General features: G+C 34.8%; 3 protein-coding genes and 1 non-coding gene across 4 annotated transcripts; 3 read left to right on the plus strand and 1 right to left on the minus strand.

The window, feature by feature from the left end:
- Nucleotides 1-301: 301 nt before the first annotated feature.
- LOC115965666 (glutathione S-transferase U7-like) lies at nucleotides 302-1,643 on the plus strand. The gene is made up of 2 exons (XM_031084941.1): nucleotides 302-838; nucleotides 1,086-1,643. The coding sequence occupies exons 1-2, from the start codon at nucleotides 530-532 to the stop codon at nucleotides 1,458-1,460; spliced, it is 684 nt and encodes a 227-aa protein (XP_030940801.1). The 5' UTR covers nucleotides 302-529; the 3' UTR covers nucleotides 1,461-1,643.
- Nucleotides 1,644-2,311: 668 nt separating this feature from the next.
- On the minus strand, nucleotides 2,312-5,040 carry LOC115965988. Its single transcript, XM_031085324.1, has 4 exons — nucleotides 4,577-5,040; nucleotides 3,938-4,120; nucleotides 3,797-3,856; nucleotides 2,312-2,935 (listed from the first exon to the last, which is right to left on the minus strand). Exons 1-4 carry the CDS (start codon nucleotides 4,877-4,879, stop codon nucleotides 2,648-2,650), a joined length of 834 nt encoding a protein of 277 aa, XP_030941184.1. The 5' UTR covers nucleotides 4,880-5,040; the 3' UTR covers nucleotides 2,312-2,647.
- A 4,270-nt stretch (nucleotides 5,041-9,310) lies between these two features.
- Nucleotides 9,311-14,903, plus strand: LOC115965540 (ATP synthase subunit beta, mitochondrial-like). The gene is made up of 9 exons (XM_031084786.1): nucleotides 9,311-10,032; nucleotides 10,172-10,247; nucleotides 10,358-10,446; nucleotides 11,323-11,440; nucleotides 11,534-11,634; nucleotides 11,761-11,919; nucleotides 12,057-12,281; nucleotides 12,375-12,686; nucleotides 14,265-14,903. Exons 1-9 carry the CDS (start codon nucleotides 9,550-9,552, stop codon nucleotides 14,376-14,378), a joined length of 1,677 nt encoding a protein of 558 aa, XP_030940646.1. The 5' UTR covers nucleotides 9,311-9,549; the 3' UTR covers nucleotides 14,379-14,903.
- A 422-nt stretch (nucleotides 14,904-15,325) lies between these two features.
- On the plus strand, nucleotides 15,326-15,405 carry TRNAL-UAG. Its single transcript has one exon. It is a non-coding gene; the product is annotated as a tRNA-Leu (tRNA).
- Nucleotides 15,406-20,134: the final 4,729 nt, after the last annotated feature.

Here is a 20,134-nt window from a genome sequence, read left to right on the forward strand (position 1 = left end):
ATGATGGCAAGTCCAAGCAATAAAATTCTTCGTTTGGAAGTTCAGCCAACTGCATGATCATCTGACCTTTCACTGTTTTTCACAGCTACCCCTATTAAGAGATGACATATGCCATGATTCAAGAGACCTGGATAGTGAAACCAATATATAGATAGCAATGAAGATCTATGGACTGAATTAAGTGCTGCAAATAAATTGAGTGGAATTTTTCTTCTAAAATATACTTATAATAAAGAAAATATGTCAAGATGCCACATCCAAAGTTCTGGAAGACGAGCCCAGTCTCACTTGGCTGCTGACTTGCTCTCTAAGAAATACAAAAATGAGTGGAAATTTTCTTCTAAAATATACTTATAATAAAGAAAATATCTCAAGATGCCACATCCAAAGTTCTGGAAGACGAGCCCAGTCTCACTTGGCTGCTGACTCTCTCTAAGAAATACAAAAATTTCCAAGATGCCACATCCAAAAATTCCAAAGTAATAGTTTCATTGATGGAAAGCTCTATTCAGATCCTGTAGAGTTCAGAATGGGAGAAGTGAAAGTGATTGGTGCATCGCTGAGTTCTTTCTGCTGCAGAATTGAATGGGCGCTGAAGCTCAAGGGGGTAGAATATGAGTATATAGAAGAAGACTTGACAAACAAGAGTCCCATTCTTCTCCAGTATAACCCTGTCCATAAGAAGGTCCCAGTGCTTGTGCACAATGGAAAACCAGTTGCTGAATCCCTTGTCATCCTTGAGTACATAGATGAGACATGGCAGGAGAATCCTCTACTGCCTAAAGATCCTTTAGAAAAATCCACCGCACGTTTCTGGGCTAGATTCGTTGATGAGAAGGTAAATGTAAACGTTAAACTCTCCATTCTTTTTCATTGTTTCCATTGGTTTATTTTTAAATACCAATATTTAAGAGAAAGAGAGAGATTTTGCAGAAATGCAAAAAGGATATACTGTATATCAAAAGAAACCAAATTGAAACTGAAAATGTGATTCACCTTTTGAATAAAAATTTTTATGTATGAAAAACTAAGAAAATGAATATACAAACCAGCACTTGACAGTTTTTCAATTTTTATAAGTGCAGTGTATTCTTAGTGCGTGGGCTGCTTGCAGAGCACAAGAACATGAAAAAGAGAAAGCTGTAGAGTCTGCACAAGAATCATTAGGAATTATCGATAAGCTGATTGAAGGCAAGAAATTTTTTGGAGGAGAAACCATAGGTTTTCTAGACTTAGTGGTGGGTTCTTTACCTAACTGGCTCAAATTCCTAGAAGAATTAGGAGGCATAAAGTTAGTTGATGCAGAGAAGTTCCCATCATTCCATGAATGGTCGAAGAAATTTGTTGAGATTCCAATCATCAAAGAAAAGATACCAATGCCAGAAGATCTAATCAACTACTTCACTACTTCTGGGCTAGCTAAAACTATACGTGACTCGGCATTGGCAAACAATAAGTGAGTCTGAACTAGACTGATGTTTATTTAGGATTGTTCTCTGCAGACTATTAGGCTTATAATAAAGTGCTCAGAGACTGTCTATAGAAATGTTATTCCTTTAAACAAAACTATTGTAGCCGAATTGTGCACTTATGTTTTCTCTTTATTTTTACTTGATAAAACTCTTTTGTAGTAATTTTGCTTTCCCATCTTATTTTATACTTACATGTTTGATTATCAGATTCACAAGTTTTCAATATTCAAAGAGTTCGTTCAGTGCCTAAAGACAAATTAACAGTAAGAGCATTTGAACAAATAATCAATTCAATAAGGTATATGTTGGAATTATGTGGCTAAATGATTAAATTTACCATCTCTTGATATCTTAAGCTTTTGGGAGAATCGGTAACCTAACATGGTAATCAATATACAAGGATTAAGATCATAAAGGTCATTTAAATACAATTATAACTGGAAAAACGTCTATATGCATTGTAGAAAGAGGGATATTCTTGCCAGGAGGCATCTGATGAAAAAGAAACTGTGCTTGTAATGCATATTCCTTAGGATTTATTTGCTGGTATGAGATATTCTGGAAAGGTATATCACAGAAAAGATTCAAATCAGCTTCAATTACCTAACAGCTAAGGTGATGCATGTGTTTTTCTCTATATTGGAGAAAGTGATTAATGCAACTTTCACCTGGAATTTTAAGAAGATTTTTCCTTTAGATATTACATAACATCAAATTATTTGGAAAATTTTCCCTACAAATAATTAATAGAGTAAAAGAAATGCATGCAAGGCCTAAGTAATCAAACATAGTTTTCTGTCATTACATCCCATTCATGCCAGTTTGTCATAAGGTAACAGTTGGAAACATGTGCTTTCCCATTGGGGAATGACGTTGATTGAAATCCGATGCATGCGGAATACTGAAAGGCAACATGATGGGTAAAAATTATTAAAAGACATAATAGCAATGGTTTTCGTAGGGCTCCAAGATACAAGGTTCGTTGTCGACCATACATTGTATACCACATTAACAATCATGGTGATGACCGATGACAACAGAAACTTAATTGGAGACACATAACACTTCAAATAGTTGTAGTCCTAATGTGTTGAACTGTATCAAGCTCCTAATGTAAACAGTGTAATATTTACCAACTGTACAAGGAGATATTACTGCAGGTATATGAATGAAAGTCAAATAGTGACACGGCGACAGCGGCACCAAAATGCAGTCCCCCCACTTTTGCCTCGTGCAACTGCTATTTCCTCATCAACATAAAACCAGATAAAGAAAGGATCCTTGGTGCTTGGCTCCCTGTCTTCTTTTTGGCCAAGACTTATCTGTAAAGGGTTCCAAGGTCCAATTTTTATCCGAATACACTCAAAAATGAAGGCCAGTATTCTCTTCTTCCATGAAATTCTGCCTTCAAACGTTAAGCATCCAATTGGTCCGAGATATACACCATTCTCAATTCTCTTTGCCTGACAATCCAGACAAAGTTCTTTTAGATTCTAAGTGGAAAAAAGGCAAAAAGAATGGCCAATCATTACCTATCCAATAAAACAAAAATAGAGGAAAAAAAAGGCAATCATGTCATATTCTGTGTTGAGGGATGAAGCAAAGCTCCCTCATGTTCATCCTTGAAGTCACATATAGAAATATCACAGACAATGATTTTAAGAGAAGTACATGGACTTTTTTTGTTTTACCAGTTACATTTTCACTTAAAAGGCAAGAACTATTTCAGAGAAGTGTTCTAGAAAGCCACAGCTTGGATCTTGTAAAACTAATGAAAACAGAGGACAGATGTCAAAATGCTATAGAATAACCTAATCCCTGAGCAATTCAGTGAGTTCCTTCTCTTTTACCATGCCCTTTCCAAGATCCAAACAAAGCCCCATTTTGCTTCGAATTAACTTCATCAAAAAGGCCATAAGTAATGTAGTTCTGTACTCCAAATTTTTGTTAATCTTAAGATCATTTGATCAGACTAATATAATGGTCTGAAGAATGCATCCCAGTTCAATAATGTCAAGAGACTTACTAATGACCTTTTGGCCCGAAGGCAATTCCATTCTTGTAGTGGGTATGTATCCAGGGTTTGATCCTTGGCATATTCATCTAGCAAAACACAAACTATGAGGGTTGAAAGGGAAGCATTCCCCCTATATTCCCCAGAAAACACAAATATGAAGTACTTCATATTGTAGTAGCTATTGGAAGTATCTATAGATTGAATCAAAAATCATTTTAAACACATCTTGAGGTATTTTTATTTTTTTTTTTATTTTTTTTTTCTCACAGATATGATAACATAATAAAGAAATGCATAAGACACTTACAGTAGCATCGAACCTCTGAATCGCTGTAATAGGAAAATAACGACCCCCCTTATTTTCCTTCTACAATTAATCAAAAAAGTCCAATAAGCCTAGATTGTGAAATAAAATGTAAAGCAAAACAAGGAATAGAATTATGCCAACCTCAGCAGTAAAAATAAGCATCCATGTTCTGCCAGGGGATTTTGATCCACCAAGCGTATCAAGAAATCCTGAGGGATCAATCTTTGCCTTCTCAATTACAGAAAAAGCAGACAAAATCTCCTCTGCCGCAACCCTTCTGCTCTTAGCAGCCTTTTTCAGCAATTCTACACTCTCTTCAACTTCCTAAAGCACAAGAACAACTTAACTCACTCAAACCACATAGCAAAGTGCAAAACTTAGATACAGTTCCTTTAAGTGTTGTATATTTGGTTCTTAAATTGAAATTAATCACATGGTTGTACTGACCAATTCAACAAATACAGTTTTATGTTTTCTAAAGACCATGTAGTTTATTGATAATGGAACCACACAGCTGAGGAAGTTAAGGTACAATACCAAAGGAACTGTTCCTAAGTTTTATCCATTAGGAAAATTCATCTACGTGGCAATACAATAAGCCCCATTTAAGAAAAAAGTTTACTGCGTTTGAATTCACAGTTCATCTTCTATGCTTATCATGACAATATTTCAAGTGTTTTATCTTATATGTAAAACTGGAGCAGAAAACAGAAGAAAGTTATTAAATTTAACAGAGAAGAAGGTGAACAGGAATTGAAAAGAACAAAGGAAAAGAAATACTCTGCTGGGTTGTTGTTGTTCTTCTTCCTGCTCAAGAAGAGGGGTGGCACTTTGGTCTTTTTCATCAAGGGTGGCTCTGGTTTTTGTTATAGAAAATCTTCTGAGAAAATAAGGGTATGTGGGTTTGAGAGAATGGGTGTTGGTGGGCTTAACCTGTAATGGTGGTGGGGTTTGGAGTGCAAAATTTGAGGAGGAGGGTCTGAGAGTTGTTTTAGTTTTGGGTGACGAAGTTTTTAAGACCACAAAGCAGAAAGAAGAGGAGGAGCAAGAAAGCATATCGCAGAATGTTGTTTGTGTGCCCATTGCTTAATAGCTACTGCTACTGCGGCTAAGGATGTCTTTTGAAAACTGCCATTTTTGGGTCTCTTCAGTCTTGAATCTCTTTATTGGAATGGTCTTGATGCATCCATTCAATTCAAGCCAGTGGATTAGATAAATCCATTATTTTTGTTCTTTTCTTTTTCTCTAATTTTTCCTCACTTTGGAGTTTTTCTTTTTCTTTTTCATTTTATTTTATTTTTTTATTTTATTTTTTACTTTTATTTTTCACCCAAATTTAAGGTCTACCCCAAATTCATCCCTTTTCTCTGAAAGTGGGGCAAATTTCCTTCGAACAAGATATCATTAGTAACTTGCGATTATTAAATTATGTAGATGCCGTCCTTTAAAACAATACGAAATATAAAATAGATAATGTTTTCCATAAAAAAAACAAATATATATATATATATATATATATTTAAATAAGGAGGTTGGAGAATAGAGATGTATTATTAAAGTAATTATATAAAAATAAAAAAAAGTAAGGATGCATTTGGTAACTTTTTCTTTCCTCAATTTTCTGTTTTTAAAAGCTTCTTCTTTTTTCTTCTTTTTTTTCTTTCTTTTTTTTTTTTTTCTCCAAACCCAAAAGGTTTGTTTGGGAACGTAATACAGTTGGAAGGCAAAAATTGCTTTCAATTTTCAAAATAAAAGGAAATTGAAAACAAGCCTTTGCCTACTTTTAGTTCCTTTAGCCTCCAATGAAAATACAAAGAAAACAATGTAAAAGTCCACAATTAATTGTTAGGTCCATATTTTTAGGTTGGCAAATCATAAACAATTGTAACCATTAGGCCTCGTTTGGGAAGAATGAATGGAATGGAATGAAAAAAAAAAAATTTTAGAATATTTTTCCCTTCTCTTGTTTAGGAGTTTTAATAGAGGGAATGGAAAGTCCATTCACTTGTTTGAGAGTTTAAGTAGGAGGAAATGGAATGAGTAGGAGAGAATACTCATTCCTCTCTATTCTCTTAAAATCTCAAATTTTCATTCCCCTCAAAATTGGGAGGAATGGGAGGGAATAAAATTAGATTTAATGATTTTTTTTTTTACTGAAACTCCCAAAATACCCTTATATATGTAACTCTTTATTTTAAAATAGGGGTCTAATAGTAATATTGTCATAAAATGATTTCATTCCATTCCTTCCATGTTACTCCCAAACAAGATTACTTACATTCTATTCATTTTCATTCCTTATTTTAGAACATCCAATCAAAGTTACTTAATTTCATTCCATTCCATTCTTTTTCATTCATTTCTCTTACTTAAATACATTCAATTCCATTCCATTCATTTCCATTCCCTTATGATCATTCCATTCCATTCCCTTATGAACTCCCAAACGAAGCCTTAGAGTCTAGATTGTCTTTTAAATTGGTATTTAAGTAAATCATTGAATAAGACAAATCAAGGTTCAAACAAAAGAAAACTCAAGAAAACAAAAACAAGTCTATTGCTCCATTGCATTTGGAAACAAGCTCAATCTATTGAGTTCCACTTAACTCGACCGATAAAGAATATTGCAGATTAAGTTTCCAATAGATTCTATCAATTGTTGGATCTAGGGCATCAAGCATCTTAACTACACTATTTAAGTAAGCCCTAGAGCACGATTTTCAAGACTACAAGAGTGTAGTGTTTTGTACACAAATCTGAAAATTTTTCAAGCTCTCTTAAAGTATCAACTAGAGACCTATGCTCATACAAAATATTTGGTGATCAAAGTGAAATTGCTGCATCCAAATTACAATCAAGTTGCTGGTACACCTGAATCAAGTCCTAAATAGACAATTATGTGGATTCAAAGTTGCATGTAATCACGTTAGTAAGTACCACATGAGGTAGTTTAGATTTAGGTTTGAATCTTTTGTACAAACTTCTATTCCATTTTAATGGATTCGTTTACCTTGAAGATCGACGGTTAAAACACCCTAAGTTTTTTTTTACTATGAAACAGTTTGTTTTATCGATTTTCTTGGGTCATCAAATTGGTTGTATTTGTGTGATCCGTGTGCTTGTAATGATATTCAATTTTGATCTAAGCTATAATTAATCCAATTAATCACTTGGTTAAGAATTGATTAACTTTGTTGTTACTGGGTCCTAAACACTAACATTAATGAATCCGCACCCAAGTTTGAACCCTAGTGGTAGCAAAACACAAGATTTTAGCAATTTTTTCTCTCTTTCTCTCGCATAGGAGTTGTTTCTCTGCACTCACCTATGTGGAACTCAACCATGTAATGATCTCTGATGATGCTTAAAATCATCAGTAAGTCTATCGCTCAAACCTGCAATCTTCCGTTAAAGGCAAAGAGTTAGAAAATTGTAGAATGAAAAGTGTCTACAAAGTGCAACAATGTGGTGCTGGCCTAAGACCCTCTGAAAGTTAAGTAAAAAACTCACAGTAATCTCAATGAACTTAAAAGAAAAAGCTTGAAAATTGTGTTTTTCACGTACCTCAAAATTGGCATGTCATGGTGTTTATATAGGGGTATGTGGATGACCACTTTAGTTGAATTTTAGGGACTTGGGGTTATCCCTCAGTTGACTTGTAGGAGATGGGAGTTATCCCTTTGCCAATAGTTGTGTGAATGTAGGAGCACCTTTAAGTGATGGCTACTATGCGAGTGTTGTAGTGTAGGTTTCATATGCACATCTTCACCCATCCGTTTATGGGGGTGGCGAATGGGTGTCAAGGTCAGGCTCGCAAGTGCTTACTCTTCTGTTCTTGTATGTGACAGATGACTTATTGGAGTAGACGTGATAGGTTGCATTTGTTGCATTAAGTCTTCCACTTCTGACAAGCCAGTATTTTTGAAAGATGTAGCTTACATTTGGAAGACGTAACTCATATTTAGAAGACATAGCTCATTTTCGGAAGGTTGACCATGGAGTTAGATTAAAAGTTCCCCATCAATCTCAAAGAAGACGACCACAGACCACCTTTACTCACTAATGGCATCACTATAATAGCCATTGCTCTAATGAGGCTTAAGAACAGATATAACACTCATTCCCCCACAGAATGAAAGCAAAACTTTCTATAGTGACACAATACCTCTAAAGTCTAAAGGCCTGTTTGGATTAAGGGGGGAGTAGAGGGGAGTAAACTGTAGACTAGAGTTGGCCAGAAATAGTCTAATTTTTGGCCAACTCTATTCTACTCATCTTTCATTCTCCTTAATCTAAATGGACAATGAGCCATTGATTGAGAACATAATCAATGCCAGTGTCCAATCATGCCTCCCCACTATTCTCCTTGGTCAACCTCCTAGCTCACCACATGACTCTACACATACTCTGTCATCCTTTTTGTCATGGGCTTCATGCCTACTGAGTTCGAACCTGCTACAAATAAGCCATAGGCCACAAATGAGCCCATCATATTGATCTTCTTAGGACTTTTAATTTTTAATTTTATAGATCTTGTTGGGATTTAAAGTCTTAAACCCATAAAATATAACTTCATCAATTTTTATTTCTTTTGAAAACTATTTTTTTTTATTCTTAAAAACACAATTTTGAAAACAGAAAACAAAAATAGGTACCAAATATAACTTTAACTCTTGTTAAGTTAAAACGAAATTTCTTTTTTTTGGCATAACCTAATAAGATTGCTTGTAAATTAAAAATTACATAATGCTACTAGTACATATGATTTTTAATTATATTCAATTAATTAAAAATTATATGTAAATTTAAAAATATTTTATTGATAATATACAAATTATCTTCATAGTTCATAGTTAATGAGTCATTTGAAACTTTAATAGAGTAACCTAATAAAAATTAAGGCCAAATTTCATTGTTAGTCCCTAAATTTCACTTGTTAAGGGCTTTTGGTCCTTGACACACCAAATTTCATGAGTTCCTAACTTATGACTGTATGTGATGATGATTGGTGAATGTTTGAAATGAATATTTGAAATTTGTTTTATAATTTATTGACACATTAGTTTGTAAGTTCCTACTAATAAAAGTTGCAGTATTCTTAGTATTACTAATAAAAGTTTCAATATCCCTTATATTGCTTGATAAGAGAGTAATTTTATGACCACAAACTCAGACACAATTTTTGTTCCAATTATTTACGTGACAAATTGTGATTAGTTATCTCTTATTTTCACATGAAATTACCATTTTTTTTTTTCACTACTCAAAGTCAAACATGTGAATAATTGAAATCAAATACAATACTTAGAGTATTGCACTTGATGCAAAAGCTATTAATGGAGAGTTAATAAAAAAAATTCCAATCTCAACCATTAAACATATAAAAAATATTGAAAAAAAAAAAAAACCAATTATTTTTCTCACCACTCTAGTCAGACACGTGGCAAAAGCTGAGAGTCAAGAGTTGTTTATAATAGAAACCCAAAAGTGCATATTTGTCTGATACAACCTGAACTGAGTTTGAGGAGTCTGAGTCCAACTCTAATACCCGCAATCCCAGTTCTTGGCAGCTCATTCACTCCACTATCCACCACAAATCAACAAACGAATTCCCAAATGTTTAGGTCTTTCAGTTACAGACTCAGTCTCAGGCTCTCAGCCTTACCCACTTTACCAACAACACTAACTCAACACACTCACACTCTCTCACTCTCCCATTTTTCATCATTCCCCAAAACATTCATTCCCCCACCATGTCCTCTTCCTCACGCAAACTCCTCACCACTCTCCTCCGCTCCGCTCCTCTCCGCCGCCCCACCACCACCGCCACAAGACTCCCCCCGAGATCCCCACTCGCGCGCCCCGCCGGCTACATCCTCCCACGCGCCGCCGCGCATTACTCCACAGCCACTCCTTCAAAGCCGCCTCCGCCGTCGTCGTCTCCCCCGCCCGCCGCCGCTGGCTCGCCTGCGCCCTCCGGAAAGATCACCGATGAGCACACAGGAAAGGGCGCGGTCGGAAAGGTGTGCCAGGTCATCGGAGCCGTCGTGGACGTCCGATTCGAAGCCGGACTGCCGCCGATTCTGACGGCTCTGGAGTTGCTGAACAATCCGATCAGGGTTGTGCTGGAGGTGGCTCAGCATTTGGGTGAGAACATGGTGCGATGCATCGCTATGGACGGCACTGAAGGTGTCGTTAGAGGTCAGCCAGTCCTCAACACTGGCGCTCCCATCACCGTAAGCCCACAGTTTTTGTACCTTTGAATTGACAGTTTATTAAATTAAGGTCACTCTGTCAACTTTCTTTAATAAATGTTGTGGCTTGAAATGAATTTTTGCGTAAATTTAATTGTTGGTGGTGGTGAATTACTATTAGGTGCCGGTTGGAAGGGCTACACTTGGCCGCATCATTAATGTCATTGGAGAGGCCATCGATCAGAGAGGCGATATAAGTAAGAATTTATCTGGAAATTGAAACACTTGTTGGACCTTGTTATTAATTTTTCATATTCAGCATGTGAAGTTTGTAGCTGATGTTTTTTGATTTTTGAATTTTGATCAGAAACGGATCACTATCTGCCGATCCATAGAGAAGCACCCGCCTTTGTTGAGCAGGCGACCGAGCAACAGATTCTTGTTACTGGAATTAAGGTATGTAAGCTGAAAACATTTAGGTGAAAGGGCAGCTGTATGCTAATGTGAAGTTTGGGGAATGATAATAAGCTAGCTTTTAGCTTTTTGTCTCACATTATGCAAATAAGCTATTCTTAAACGGGGCAGCTATTAATTTGTATGTAGTAGTATTGAACTGAAAAGTGTAAACTTTTATGTATAGGACAAAGGGGCCAAGAGCCTTGTTGTTAAATGGCATTTCATGGTCTAGTTTATAAGGAGAACCGGGGTTCAAATTTCCCTCCCCACATGTTGTAACAATTGAATTATGAGAAATAAAATAAAAATTTTGTTTGATGGGTATTTACTATTTATTTGTTGGCCTATGACTATTTATAAGCATGATACAGCCTGAATACAACTTAACTAAGAGAGCTTTTAAGCTCTAACAATCTGGGTGGTATTATTGTATGAATAATGGTCTTAATATTAGATATTTGATTTCAAGTTTTGGTTTTTCTAATCTTATCTTTCTTAAACTCCTGTTCCCTTTACAATGGTCCAAGTAGAGGAGTGTAAAATAGAGAATTTTTTTAAATTTAATATTGGATATATGTATATATAAAAGGGTTTTAATTTTAAAATAATTATTTGTGACAAATGTATTTGGTATATTATGTTGGAAATCTTAGTGGTTGGTTGTTCTTTAAATGAATAGGGCACAGAACTGTGTAAGATCAAATGAGGGCTGACAACAAGCAGTAGTGATATTTTGTGTGAAATTTTAGTAGGGTTTGAGTTCAACTTAGGGGATAAGGTGATATGCAAATGTGTGTGGTTGTGTTATTTGTAACTATAATTGTGTCTTCTAAAGTTTGAATATATCAATTACATTTTAGTTGCTACATTCTCCAGGTTGTTGATCTCCTTGCACCTTACCAAAGAGGTGGAAAGATTGGGCTCTTTGGTGGCGCGGGTGTTGGCAAGACTGTGCTCATTATGGAACTCATTAACAATGTTGCTAAGGCTCATGGTTGGTTCCATTTAAAAACTTTCTGAACTGTGATGTGTCTTTAAATATGTTGGTCTGCAGTTTCATCGAGTGTTTAATTTTATCTTTCTTTAGGTGGTTTCTCTGTATTTGCTGGTGTTGGAGAGCGTACTCGTGAGGGTAATGACTTGTACAAAGAAATGATTGAAAGTGGTGTTATTAAGCTTGAAAATCAGGTTAATCTAATGCCACTCTTCATAAAATCTAATGCATGGAACCCCCCCCCCCCCCTTCCCCCCTTTTGATGGTTTATTATCCACAGTATGTCGTACTTTCCTTGATAACATTCTCTTAAATATCAGGATGAAAGCAAGTGTGCTCTTGTGTATGGTCAAATGAATGAGCCTCCTGGTGCTCGTGCTCGTGTTGGACTTACAGGGCTGACTGTCGCTGAGCATTTCCGAGATGCTGAGGGTCAAGATGTGCTTCTCTTCATTGATAACATTTTCCGCTTCACCCAAGTAAGCCTGCTTGTCATCTTTTCTTGAATAATTACACACACACACACACACACACACACACACATATATAACATACATATATATATATATATATATTGGTTTGCTAATCCTGCTAACTTTTCCGTTTTATTTTGCAGGCTAACTCGGAGGTGTCTGCTTTGCTTGGCCGTATACCATCTGCTGTTGGTTACCAACCTACCTTGGCTACAGATCTTGGAGAACTTCAAGAGCGTATTACCACTACCAAGAAGGGTTCAATCACATCTGTTCAGGCTATTTATGTCCCTGCTGATGACTTGACAGATCCGGCTCCCGCAACCACTTTTGCCCATCTTGATGCCACAACAGTGCTGTCCCGGCAGGTGTGTCACCCTATCTTTCACTTTCATTCATCTAAAGTAAAGAAACCATTTCTTCTGTGTTCTTGCTTTTTCTGAATTCTGATTTATAATCAGATTTCTGAGCTTGGTATCTATCCTGCTGTCGACCCCTTGGATTCTACATCTCGCATGCTCTCTCCTCGTATTTTGGGTGAAGAACACTATAATACTGCTCGTGGTGTTCAGAAAGTTCTCCAGGACTATAAGAATCTTCAAGACATTATTGCCATTTTGGGAATGGATGAGCTCAGTGAAGATGACAAGTTGACAGTTGCTCGTGCTCGTAAGATCCAGAGGTTCTTGAGCCAGCCTTTCCATGTCGCAGAAGTCTTCACTGGAGCCCCAGGAAAATATGTTGAGCTGAAAGAGAGCATTAACAGCTTCCAGGTGATTTATTTGTTCAAGTTCAATGCATGATGATTATTTATTTTTCCTTTGTCTTATTTTTTATTTGAGCCTTGGAGGAGCTCTCTGTCTCTGCTTTTGCGTTTTCTGTGCATACCAAAATAATTTGGACTATGGTCATGCTATATGAATTTAGTAATTAGGTTAGTTATTACTTATTAGCAGCAAACTGTAATTAGTGGTCTTTGCTTGCTTTCTAGTTGGCAACTGGTAAATTATGCAGAACAAGATGGTGATACTAGAACGATTCCAAAGTTTTATGGCTGGAAATTCACAATTTGAACCTGCCATTTATGCTAGACAATTTTAATGTGTTAATGTTAATTAGGTCTATAGACCGGTTAGCTTCAGTTCAACTCAATTATTCTCTTGCCAATGAGATCTAGCTCAATTCACACCTCCCCCCATTATAAATCTTAGGTAAAGGGTGAGGTTATGAGTTCAAGATTCATTGGGTGCGTGTGTAGGTTACCAATCCAAAAGAAAAACCCCAATTATTCTTGATTACATAATGAATCTTTAATGACTAAAATATAGTTTCTATTTATATTTGTGACCTTGAGCATTTGTGGTCATTAGTCCTTTCACCAAATTCTTCTGACACTGCCGCACTATCTTTTGTGGAACTATTTCTTCTATAGATAATAAATCTGAATAAAATAACAAAAGGGCATGTCTTTCATGGAACTTTGTTTCAGTTGCCTTGGCATCCTTTGCTTTTTTTTCTTTTTTCCTTTTTTTCCTTCCTCTAATTTTAGTTTCGTGCATTTGTGATCTTTGAATTATAATTGTAATTATGATTATATTTACATAATTTCTATTTGTTACTGCTTTGGATGATGGACTTGTGCCTGAAACTGCTGCTTCAATTTGGACACTAATTGTCAAGAGCCTTGTAGCTCAACTGGTTGGCACCTCTTGATGTTTCCAAAGGAGACATGTAGGATTCAAATCCCCCTCCCACAATTATTGAATTATCAAAAAAAAATATTTGGAAATTAATCAACTAAATGAAAATTGGCGGGAGGAACTCAACCTACATCCAAGAGATCTGAAAGCATGAGTAAAGTTGTTATTAAAGCACTGTTGCAGATTTTGTTTATTTTTTCAATGCTTAAAGAGAATGATTACATGTACATACATGATTTGTACACCTAGAGCAAAATCTACAGTTTAGATTAATATTCAAGGTAGTTTTTAGCCACAACCAAATAGACGAAATTTGATTGTATTATTATAATAAAACTAAATAACATCTGATAGGTTCAGACAATATAATCAAGCATACTAGATAAATCTGATGGGTTCATTTTGTTTCTATTTATATTTTTGACCTTGAGCATTTGTGGTCATTGATCCTTTCCCCAAATTCTTCTGAGACCACGGCACTATCTTTTGTGGAACTATTTCTTCTATAACTGATAAATCTGACTGAAATAACGAAAGGGCTTGTCTTTCATGGAGCTTTGTTTCAGTTGCCTTGGTATACTAATCTATTTTTCTCCAAATTTAGTTTTGTGCATTCCCCTAATTTTCTTGTCCAATGTTTCATTTTGACAGGGAGTCATTGATGGAACCTATGATGATCTTTCTGAGCAGTCATTTTACATGGTTGGTGGAATTGAAGATGTCATTGCAAAGGCAGAGAAGATTGCCAAGGAGTCTGCTGCTTAGTCACTTAAGCTGGCTTCTTTGTTCTTTCCCCATTATTAAGAAATTATTAATTCTTTTGCTTTTCCAATTCCACCCTCATCTCAAGTTGCACGCAATTGTTTAAAGCACTAAATTTTGGAAGAATTGTATTAGGTAGAGATATGAGTTAAGGGCTTGTTCTTTGTACCTTTTGTGTAATAAGAAATGGATTCGCATGTTTGTATTAATCAGCACCACTTTCATTTCCAGATGCAGGCATGCTGCTATAGAGCACTTTTGCTTCGACCACTTTCAAGAAACATTGGAATGGATTCTGCTGAACTTCCAATTTGAATCTGAATTTTTTTTTTTTTTTTCAGTGGCAATGTGAAAAATATTTCTCCCCAAGTACATTGGTGTGATACTCTCTTTTTTTACGTGAATGGTGGGTTCTGCTGTGAATTTAATTAATGGGAAATATCATTCCTATGTAAGGAGAGGGTATTATTTGTTGTATAGTGTACTCATTGAATAATTATTCTTGGCAATATGACAGGCATTTATTTATTTTTTATTTTTATTTTTTTGATAACATGATATTTTGATTTCATTTCAAGCAACGTGAGAAATGATTGAAAAGTACTGTCTATGTCGCCTTTATGCAATATGCATGATAAGGGCTTTAATGCAAACAACGGTATTTATATCCTACATAAAAGATTCTCAATGGGCTAAAACGAGCCATAATGAAGTACCACAAGTGATATATAGGAATCCAAATTTGCCGAATGAGTAATGTTATGGCCTTCTACATCTTGGGTCTTCTTGTTCCTTCATTATGAGCAGAGAAAATTGGAAGATAGATAATAATTAATAAATGGCATGGAATTATGAAGATATTCGATGGTAAATATATCAAGATAACATTAAATCAAAAACACCGGAGTGGCTTATTGTTATAGATGATATATGAAAGTATGTGATGTGAAGACAGTTTGGCCGAGTGGTCTAAGGCGCCAGATTTAGGCTCTGGTCCGAAAGGGCGTGGGTTCAAATCCCACAGCTGTCAAAAATTTTTGTTACATTATCCCCAAAACGTTTTGATGTGTCGTTATTCGTTAATGATATATTTTTTTGGGTTGAGCATCTGTGGTAAATGATATTTAAAAAGGGAAAGACCATACATTTAACAATTATCGCACAAAAACAATTTTCTAATCCCACGAACCGTTTTGGACTTCAGCTAGCTTTGTGTTCGATGATGCAACAAGTGAAACATCTATTGCTGCCCACTCTTATTTCATTCCCACTTGTCACCTTCTCCATCTATACCCTATCTTGGATAGCTTCTGGAATCAGTTACCTCTTTGGTGTTATGACAAGCATATATGAGTATGAATGGTGAAACAAGATTATATTAAACTCCAAAAACTTCTGTTAGATCATCCATTACAAACAGAAATAGTCTGAAAGAAGGAACAATCTTATAAGATGTTGTAAAAGAATCCAATTATTAACAAGTGCTTTTAGGGCATTTATTGTTGAGTTATTTTAAGAAAATTTTGATTTTTTTTCATAGAAAATATAAAAAGCTACTGACAAAGGCTTCAATAAAGCCAACAAAAGATGTCACATTGAAGTCTTTTAAAAAAGAAGAGAGAATCTACGTACATGGTGGTGGCTTGCATGATATTCCTTTTGCCATGCTTCTCCTGACAATGTTTGGACCAAGTAAAAAACAAAAAGTTCAAAAGTTTTTAATTCAAAAAGTGGAAAAAGCACTATTCACTTTTACTATTCACAGATTACTGTTCACTGACACTGTTCACTTTTACTGTTCATGATACTATTCACTTCGAAATTTTGCCTATTTAAGGGGGTTGTCCCTTAAATTTCAGAGTTTTTCAAGTCAAGTTTTAGTTCAGAATTCTCTCCTTAGAACTCCTTCTCTTAGGAAGCCTTCTTAGAAAGAGAATTCCTTGTTTTTACTACTACTACTACCTTGTTCATCATTGTTCACTACAAACTTTGTAATTCTACAAACCTTGTAACTAGGACTAGTTCAAGTTTTGTAACTGTTAACCTGTAACTGTTGAGATCTTGTATTCACTACTACTGTAAGTGTTTATCCTATTTTCAATAACAAGTATTTTCAGTTTTATGTTCATTATTCTACTTGTTGCTACCGTCACCTTGGTCGGATTACCGCCATACCAAACGGTTCTAAATTGCTTCCATTTACTTTGAACTATTGTTTTCATTTACTTTGAATTATTTTGATATATATTGCTTGGCTGGTTCTACCACCTTATTATTGTTCTTACTTTCAAGTTACTTATATTTGTTTCACTACAATATTACTGTGCTTCCATCTCTTCCCATCAACTGTGCGTCCCCTTCCCCTTTTATGGTAAAGCTATCAAAAAATTAGTTTTTTTTTTCCCATAAAGAGTTTCTAAAAATATTTCCTAAATCAATATCGTTAGGGTATTCATTAACTTTTCCCAATGTAAAAACACCAAATTTATTAAAGTGGTGTCGCAACTTTGGGCTTTTAGCTTAGGGGAGTAAGATTAAAAGGCAGTTGAATTCAAAATTGATTATGAAATTGTTAATTAGTGTCTGTTTGGGAACAGTTTATTTAATTGAAACTGAAATTTTTTTGTTAAAAGTACTATAGATAAAAGTAAAAGTTAACTGAACAATACAGTAGGAACCATGAATAATGGTGAAAATAAGTTGAAATTGCAAATAAGCTAAAATTTTCAACTTTTTCCAAACGGACACTTTGTATAACAATAGAATAAAAAGAATTTTTTTTTTTTTAAAGGATCATACAAAATATAATGTAAAATATATTCTTTCATGCCTTGTGTTAAAAAATTAAAAAAAAAAAAAATCATTATATATCAATGAACAAAATAACTCATAATTTTTGCTATAAAAAGAATAACTAATAATGTTTTCGTAGTCCATAGGTAGTATTTCTTTTAAAAAGAGAAAATTGAATGTCGTTTGTGTTGGGACATGTGGAGTCTAGTTTGTGCTTAATCTGAATTATAACTTGACCCGATATAAAAGTACTACAGAATTAATGAGAGATTTTATGATGCTTATTCCAAAGAGTGGAGGCTTGGGCCAATAGATTTTCCTACCATAGGTGTAAAGGTCCTTCCCTTTTGGCCGGTTGTAGGCAAGAAGGGATTCAAATCCCCTACACTGTGGTTCGTAACCACACGTTCTAATCCTTTGAGCTACAAGCCCCCTCTTGTCTCCACTGGATTTGTTCTAGGGAGTACTCTAAAACAAAAAAGAACATTTCCTCTCCAATATCAACATAATTTCATAGAGTCCTTTAGTCTGAATGCTGCATGAAGACATAAGCCAAATGAAGGAACAAGAAGACCCAAGATGTAGAAGGCCATAACATTACTCATTCGGCAAATTTGGATTCCTATATATCACTTGTGGTACTTCATTTGGCTTATGTCTTCATGCAGCATTCAGACTAAAGGACTCTATGAAATTATGTTGATATTGGAGAGGAAATGTTCTTTTTTGTTTTAGAGTACTCCCTAGAACAAATCCAGTGGAGACAAGAGGGGGCTTGTAGCTCAAAGGATTAGAACGTGTGGTTACGAACCACAGTGTAGGGGATTTGAATCCCTTCTTGCCTACAACCGGCCAAAAGGGAAGGACCTTTACACCTATGGTAGGAAAATCTATTGGCCCAAGCCTCCACTCTTTGGAATAAGCATCATAAAATCTCTCATTAATTCTGTAGTACTTTTATATCGGGTCAAGTTATAATTCAGATTAAGCACAAACTAGACTCCACATGTCCCAACACAAACGACATTCAATTTTCTCTTTTTAAAAGAAATACTACCTATGGACTACGAAAACATTATTAGTTATTCTTTTTATAGCAAAAATTATGAGTTATTTTGTTCATTGATATATAATGATTTTTTTTTTTTTTAATTTTTTAACACAAGGCATGAAAGAATATATTTTACATTATATTTTGTATGATCCTTTAAAAAAAAAAAAATTCTTTTTATTCTATTGTTATACAAAGTGTCCGTTTGGAAAAAGTTGAAAATTTTAGCTTATTTGCAATTTCAACTTATTTTCACCATTATTCATGGTTCCTACTGTATTGTTCAGTTAACTTTTACTTTTATCTATAGTACTTTTAACAAAAAAATTTCAGTTTCAATTAAATAAACTGTTCCCAAACAGACACTAATTAACAATTTCATAATCAATTTTGAATTCAACTGCCTTTTAATCTTACTCCCCTAAGCTAAAAGCCCAAAGTTGCGACACCACTTTAATAAATTTGGTGTTTTTACATTGGGAAAAGTTAATGAATACCCTAACGATATTGATTTAGGAAATATTTTTAGAAACTCTTTATGGGAAAAAAAAAACTAATTTTTTGATAGCTTTACCATAAAAGGGGAAGGGGACGCACAGTTGATGGGAAGAGATGGAAGCACAGTAATATTGTAGTGAAACAAATATAAGTAACTTGAAAGTAAGAACAATAATAAGGTGGTAGAACCAGCCAAGCAATATATATCAAAATAATTCAAAGTAAATGAAAACAATAGTTCAAAGTAAATGGAAGCAATTTAGAACCGTTCGGTATGGCGGTAATCCGACCAAGGTGACGGTAGCAACAAGTAGAATAATGAACATAAAACTGAAAATACTTGTTATTGAAAATAGGATAAACACTTACAGTAGTAGTGAATACAAGATCTCAACAGTTACAGGTTAACAGTTACAAAACTTGAACTAGTCCTAGTTACAAGGTTTGTAGAATTACAAAGTTTGTAGTGAACAATGATGAACAAGGTAGTAGTAGTAGTAAAAACAAGGAATTCTCTTTCTAAGAAGGCTTCTTAAGAGAAGGAGTTCTAAGGAGAGAATTCTGAACTAAAACTTGACTTGAAAAACTCTGAAATTTAAGGGACAACCCCCTTAAATAGGCAAAATTTCGAAGTGAATAGTATCATGAACAGTAAAAGTGAACAGTGTCAGTGAACAGTAATCTGTGAATAGTAAAAGTGAATAGTGCTTTTTCCACTTTTTGAATTAAAAACTTTTGAACTTTTTGTTTTTTACTTGGTCCAAACATTGTCAGGAGAAGCATGGCAAAAGGAATATCATGCAAGCCACCACCATGTACGTAGATTCTCTCTTCTTTTTTAAAAGACTTCAATGTGACATCTTTTGTTGGCTTTATTGAAGCCTTTGTCAGTAGCTTTTTATATTTTCTATGAAAAAAAATCAAAATTTTCTTAAAATAACTCAACAATAAATGCCCTAAAAGCACTTGTTAATAATTGGATTCTTTTACAACATCTTATAAGATTGTTCCTTCTTTCAGACTATTTCTGTTTGTAATGGATGATCTAACAGAAGTTTTTGGAGTTTAATATAATCTTGTTTCACCATTCATACTCATATATGCTTGTCATAACACCAAAGAGGTAACTGATTCCAGAAGCTATCCAAGATAGGGTATAGATGGAGAAGGTGACAAGTGGGAATGAAATAAGAGTGGGCAGCAATAGATGTTTCACTTGTTGCATCATCGAACACAAAGCTAGCTGAAGTCCAAAACGGTTCGTGGGATTAGAAAATTGTTTTTGTGCGATAATTGTTAAATGTATGGTCTTTCCCTTTTTAAATATCATTTACCACAGATGCTCAACCCAAAAAAATATATCATTAACGAATAACGACACATCAAAACGTTTTGGGGATAATGTAACAAAAATTTT

The sequence above is a fragment of the Quercus lobata genome, chromosome 10, assembly GCF_001633185.2.
Source record: "Quercus lobata isolate SW786 chromosome 10, ValleyOak3.0 Primary Assembly, whole genome shotgun sequence".
NCBI classification, from domain to species: domain Eukaryota; kingdom Viridiplantae; phylum Streptophyta; class Magnoliopsida; order Fagales; family Fagaceae; genus Quercus; species Quercus lobata.